The following is a 6,298-nucleotide window of genomic DNA, read 5'->3' as shown; positions in this document are numbered from 1 at the left end:
TCAAAAGCTCACCAAGCGATGTCGAACAACATAGGAAGGCTTCATGACAATCCTGAAAGAGGGGTTTTTAGATCTGATGGTTGTGGTTTTCTTTAAAGCTTCAGTACTTTTAGAAGTTGACTGCTCCACTTTTAGGCATTCAGTGGTACCATCCATTTCCTCTGAAAAATTGAACAATGAAAATTGACCTCAAAAATTCAACTGGATCCAAGAAATGAAAAGGATAATCCGACCATGAAATACATAACATTTCGATTCTTTTGTTACATGAGCAAATTAAGACTTCTCAAAGTTTGTACCGTGAAATTGATTACCCTTAATTTGGACATGCTGAGGCAACTTTGGCAAAGTGGATCTTCTTTCAACATCTCCACTAGTGCCAGTTCTTAATATTTTACATGGTTGAGGACAAGATATCGGTGCTTTCTGTCTAGCCGTATGGCATGGTGGTAGCTCATCCGTAATTTTGACTGAGTTATCATGAATCTGGTCAAGGTTGTCCTGTTCAATGGTACCACCCATATACTCTGAAAAATAGAACAACACGGGGTATGTTATGAAAATTTGACCTCATAAACTCAACTGGATGCATGAAATGAAAAAAAGGATAATTTGATCACGAAATACATACCATCAGGTTCTTTCTTTACAGATCCAAATTTGGAATTCTCGAAGTTTGTGCCTTCGATTTGGATATGCTGAGGCAAGTTTTGCTCAGTGGATCTTCTCTTAACATCTCTACTTGTGCCAGTTCTAGATTTCTTACGTGGTTGAGGAGAAGATATTGGTGATTTCTGTCTAGTCTTATTGCACGGTAGTAACTCATTCGAAATTTCAACTGAGTCATCACTAACCTCGTTGAGGTTGGGCTGTTCATCTTGAGTGCCATGGAAAGGATATTGTATTTCAAGGGTACTCTTGTCAAATATGTGTACCTCAAAATGACAAGTTTGCTTGTATTCAAACAAAACCATATGCCCATGATCTAGGGAGTAATATGTAGCAAATTCTTTCCAACCCCTTTGAAGCCAAATATCACCATCATGTTTGGTCCAAAATACTTCCCATTTAGTGCCATCTGGAGGCTTGAGAAACATTGGGTTTGACATGTCACCATCATAATTCCTAATGAAATTTTTTGGGATCTTCTGCAAAGAATTTTCTTTTAGCATGCATAATTAAATTCACAAGCATAACACATAAATTTCATAGTCTTCTTTCTAATCACTTGTACAATCAACTTCAGTTATTTCCTAATGTCTCCAAAAGCATAATGAAATTCATAAGCATAACAATAAAAATCCCAAAGAAAAATGAAAATGTGTAGAGAGAAAGAGGAGGTTAGGGAAGGAATATTTACAAGCTTTCCATCTTGAAGACTTGTTTTAAGAATAATCTTGAAGAAAAGGATTGCCGTCGGAAGATGATGCTTATTTCCCCCGTTGCTACCGCAAACCATGGATGTTGGAACTTGAGCTCTCTCTCTCTCTGAGTCTTGACAAAACAAAACAGTGAAAAACGTCTCTCTCTCTCTCTCTCAGCTTTCAGACTCCGTTCTTGTGAACTAATAAGTTGAGCCTTGACAAACAAAACAGTGAAAAACGTTTTTATTTTTCAAAAAAAATATAATTTTGTGTTATTTTACATTTGGGTTTAGGCGTTTGTCATAACTTTGTGTCACTTTTAAGTTATTTTTAATGAAACTATGTTATTTTGGTGGTTTGTTTTGTCATTTTTTTTAATTTATAAAATTAGAAATAAAAAAGAAAATGAAGGATAGAGAATGTTAAAACACACCAAAACGACGTAGTTTCATTAAAAATCACATACTTTTGTATCGATTTAAAATGACAAATATTTTTTCCTTTACCTATATTTTATTTATTGATTTTTATTAATTAATAATTATAATTTATAATAATTCGTAACAAATTATAACTATTAATTACAAAAATTAATGATTAAGATATAAAATTCTATCATTTAAAAGAAAAAATATTTCTTCCAACAAAATATAGTGGTATCAGTTTTCTATGTAGTCCTCTTTTCTGTTCTGAACTAATGTAAAAAAAGCTACAATACTACATTGGTACCTACAACGGACCAATAGCAATAGGAGAAAAAAAATATTTTAATATTATAATTAAATATTTTTTATAATATTTTTTCATAATATACAAGTGAATATATAGTTATGATATTATTATCACACCCAATTTTTAATTTGATGGTGGTAATAAAAATGCGCTCGAGGAATTAAGAAACAGGGGATATTTACTGTGCTACTATATTTTATTTCATTTTTTAATTTACTGGTATGCTATGGGAACAAAAACTTTACCAAAATGTCAGCACGGTGGATTTTAAATTCCATATGCCATGAAATTGTAGGCCATCAAATTTGTTGTAAGAAAAAATGTGTGTTGTTTTAAAAGATGTAAAATTGTATTATATTAAGTGAGAAAAAGAGATAGATAAAGGAAAAGAAAGAGTGGACCAAAAAAATTAAGATATAAATCTCATCTCTTATGATATAAGTTATGTCATTTAAAAAAATAAATATTTTTTTGTTTATTTTTCTTTATTGTAAGTGACAATAAAGAAAAATAAGTCAAACTAAATTTTGCTACACATGGCAAATAGTCTAAAACTCGTTGGCTGGGAATTTCTATCTAACGTTATTGGAGTTATTTGACATTATAATTATTTTTTAATTTTTAAAATCAAATTTAGAGAATATTTCTTTAACTTTTAACAAAAACACATATTTCATTAATTATTTTACAAAAACATTTTTTTTTTTTTTGTTTAAAAAAGTGAAACCCCGTTGTTTTTTCTAGAAATTTTCGCAAAGTTATAATTTTGATATTCCAAACATGCTAGATCAGATCACCTTCGAAGCCCTCCGTCGTCCGTTTCAAACAACAAATTAATTAATTTCAGGTTTAAAATTTAAAAGTTTAATGAAACTCACAATTTCAATTTAAAATTTAAAATTCTAAAAAAGACCAGTTAAAATGATTTTAAAATATATAAAATTTGATAAAATACTAGTATAGATACTCAAATTATACCGATGAATCCAACCCTGTATATTAAATTTATTCTTTCAAGGTGATTAAATATCTAATATATTTTTTGAAGACTGACACGCTTTTTATAATTTTTATTTTAAATTTAAGATTTCTTTAAATTAATTTTTATATTATCTTTATAGTTTTAAATTTTTTGAAATTCTCCTTAAATTAATTATACATATTTTTCTATAACTATAACTTTTTTCTTAAATACTTTTCTCTCAATTTGTATTTTATTTTAATTTAAATTTTGAAATATCAATTAAATACATAAAATACTTTATAGCATTATACTGTACGACGACCATATTCAGCTATGTACTATGGGAAAAATGATTGCAAACCTGGTATTTTTGTTGGAAGTGAATTCTCTTATTTTTTATTTTATAAACATGAATTCTCTTATTTAACATGACAATATTTTGTGAGGGAATTATAATTATATAAAGTGAATAATAATAATAAAGAAAGAGAAAAATATATTAGAATAGATAATTATAAAATCATTTTAATTCACTCTAATATAATTAAAATTCTCTCGCATCATGTTAAATAATATCTATTTCCAACACACGAATGATTTATTTTTTTCCCAACCGCTTGATTACAACTCAATTAGTTAAGTGTCAAGGGTGGCTCTCCCAAATTGATTTTTATCTTCTTGGATTAAAATTCGAAACATATGATTAAAAATTTAAAAAAAAAAACTTCTTAAATACTTATTTTATACAGTGAATCATAAAAAATGACATTCTCATCTTTCATATAAGTTTTAAATACTTAATTTAGACATGATATATTATAAGAAAAATAGCATTCACAGGTTTTGTTTGTTTTATATTCTTATACAAAGAGAGTACATCTCAGGAAAATCAAAGTTAGCTTAAAACCCACCCAACGATAAATTTTTATTTTCATTTCTTTCAACTGCATTCCTTTTACTTTTGTTTAACTAAACAAATGTAAAACAAATATATTAAAAATATTAAATGCAAACCAAACATTTTTAAATTTATACGAAAATAACACTACTTGTCATAATATTAATAACTACGCCTCATAAGTATTAATTACTACCATATAATACAATGATAATTTTACCAAAAGCATCCCAGAGGAGTGATACATCTTCAGAGAGTTATGATACCAATAGCTCCAATTAGATTTGGCTAACCGTGGCCTCTAAAAATATGAACATTAAGTACTGCATTTTCTATGTTGATGAGTTCAAACACACAATAATCTCCACCTACCAATTTACTTTCTCGAGCAAATACGGACCAACCATTAGACAACTTCCATCGATCACGATCTCTATTTGCAGTCCTCACTAACTTTACAGGCCACAATTTCTTTCCAAACTGTAACATCACAATCTGCATCATGTTGTTATTGTAGTAATCTCTCATGAAGACAAATGGTACATTCTGCATCAAGTTATGAGATCACAGCCCAACAGTTAATGATAGTATAAAAATAACTACATTTTTGCTGCTTGCATGGTATAAAGAGAATGTAATCTCTCATGTTTGATTTCACATTATGTGATCATGTGAAGGATTCTTAAACTTTGATAAATAAATCAAACGTTGTTTTTTCCCCACCAACATTCCAATATTTTTTCTCTTTGATCCCTTATCCCCTTTCATTTATCTATCAAATGTTCATAACCCTTCACATGACCTGGTCATGTGAAATCAAACATGAAAGTGTCTACTCCCATTAAATTTTCATACATAAATATCTGTATTTAATTTGCTGGTTTAACTTAAACTCACCGGTCTAAATTTATTATCCGCCCTTATTTTAACTTTGAAAAAGGGATTTTCTGAGGCGAATTCACTAGCTTCTTTCAGAGCTCCAGTCAGCAATGAAGATCTTTTTGTTGTCTTCTTATCTATGGCATGGCAAAGAACCACATAGTTTAAGGATGCAGTCAGCACAATTTTGAAATATCTACATTTGCATTTTTATAGGGAGTACTAAAACATGAATTACCAATTGGTCATGCAGCATTGATGTCTAAGATTTACCTTTTCTGCTATTAATATTCAAACATCCAACATGCAGTACTCTCCCAGGGTCAAACCAATGAATTCCATCTCCTTGAACAGTTTCTAAGGAAGAAAATTACAGCCATTACTATGCCAGATCAAACAGAATAATACTTTTAGAAAAGAAAGACCAACTTGGATTACCTTGAACTGGAGGGGAATTTGATTCTTCTGCAAGTGGAAAGATTTGTACTTTCAAAGAAAGGTCTCGGATCTTGGTTATCTCAAAAAGACAAACATCTCCCACTTTCAAATCATTATCTGATACAAATTCCTTCCATCTACCAAAAATGTTGGGGAATCTATATTTACAAGTCCAAGTTCTCCCATCCAAGACTTGAAGGAGGATATTCCTTTCCTCTTTCTTCAAATATATTTCAGCAAATTGTAATGGGACATGCTAGATTTTTAATTTTTTTTTTTTCAAGTTAGAAAATCTAACTAAAAAGTTATACCTCTGCTTCAAACAAACGATAAGAAACTATCTTAACTGATACAACTGAAGCTAAACAAAAGCTCACCAAGAAATGTCCATCAACATAGGAAGGCTTCATGACAATCGTGAAAGAGGGACTTCTAGATCTGAAAGTTTGGGCTTTGTTTATAGCTTCAGTAGTTTTAGAAGTGAACTGCTTCACTCTTAGAAATTCTGTAGTATCACCTATATCGTCTGAAAATTTGAACAGCATGAGGCATGTTATAAAAATTTGACCTCACATGTAAACTCAACTGGATCCATGAAATGAAAAAAGGAAAATTTGATCATGAAAAAAATATCATCCGGTTCTTTCTTTACAGATGCAAAGTTTGTACCTTCAACTGCTTCACTTGTGCAAGTTCTCAATTTCTTACATGGTTGAGGAGAAGAAATTGGTGATTTCTGTCTAGTCTTATGGAATGGTGGTAGCTCATCCGAAATTTTAACTGAGTCATCATCACTAATCTGGTCAAGGTTGCCCTGTGCATCTTGAGTGCCATGGAAAGGATAATCTATTTCAAGGGTACTCTTGTCACATATGCGTACATCAAAATGAGAAGTGTGCTTGTATTCAAACAACACCATATGACCATGATCTAGGGAGTAATATGTAGCAAATTCTTTCCAACCCTTTTGAAGCCAAATATCACCATCTTTTTTACTCCAAGATACTTCCCATTCAGTGTCAT

At 30.3% G+C, this 6,298-nt stretch overlaps 2 protein-coding genes across 2 annotated transcripts; both read right to left on the bottom strand.

The window, feature by feature from the left end:
* On the bottom strand, positions 1-1,479 carry LOC133291564 (putative B3 domain-containing protein Os04g0346900). Its single transcript, XM_061489839.1, has 4 exons — positions 1,361-1,479; positions 632-1,148; positions 315-527; positions 1-161 (listed from the first exon to the last, which is right to left on the bottom strand). Exons 1-4 carry the CDS (start codon positions 1,457-1,459, stop codon positions 1-3), a joined length of 990 nt encoding a protein of 329 aa, XP_061345823.1. The 5' UTR covers positions 1,460-1,479.
* Positions 1,480-4,246: 2,767 nt separating this feature from the next.
* Positions 4,247-6,298, bottom strand: LOC133291563 (B3 domain-containing transcription factor VRN1-like). Its single transcript, XM_061489838.1, has 7 exons — positions 6,272-6,298; positions 5,945-6,239; positions 5,653-5,801; positions 5,276-5,531; positions 5,111-5,194; positions 4,856-4,974; positions 4,247-4,504 (listed from the first exon to the last, which is right to left on the bottom strand). The coding sequence occupies exons 1-7, from the start codon at positions 6,296-6,298 to the stop codon at positions 4,247-4,249; spliced, it is 1,188 nt and encodes a 395-aa protein (XP_061345822.1).

Source organism: Gastrolobium bilobum, unplaced genomic scaffold (genome assembly GCF_033153095.1).
Source record: "Gastrolobium bilobum isolate Gb01-03AN ecotype WA unplaced genomic scaffold, APGP_CSIRO_Gbil_v1 utg96653, whole genome shotgun sequence".
Taxonomy (NCBI): domain Eukaryota; kingdom Viridiplantae; phylum Streptophyta; class Magnoliopsida; order Fabales; family Fabaceae; genus Gastrolobium; species Gastrolobium bilobum.
Note: the sequence above shows the minus strand (reverse complement) of the source record. Positions and strands in the feature narration are given on the sequence as shown.

Bases quoted from the DNA above. Each gene is read 5' to 3' on its own strand.
- LOC133291563 (XM_061489838.1), bottom strand. From the start codon at position 6,298: ATGACACTGAATGGGAAGTATCTTGGA. The intron at 5,802-5,944 runs GTACAAACTTTG...TCAAATTTTCAG, and splicing joins CACAAGTGAAGCAGTTGAAG to ACGATATAGGTGATACTACA. The intron at 4,975-5,110 runs GTAAATCTTAGA...GCCATGCCATAG, and splicing joins GAATATTAATAGCAGAAAAG to ATAAGAAGACAACAAAAAGA.
- LOC133291564 (XM_061489839.1), bottom strand. From the start codon at position 1,459: ATGGTTTGCGGTAGCAACGGGGGAAATAAGCATCATCTTCCGACGGCA. The intron at 528-631 runs GTATGTATTTCG...TCTATTTTTCAG, and splicing joins TGTAAAGAAAGAACCTGATG to AGTATATGGGTGGTACCATT. The intron at 162-314 runs GTAATCAATTTC...TCAATTTTTCAG, and splicing joins TCAGCATGTCCAAATTAAGG to AGGAAATGGATGGTACCACT.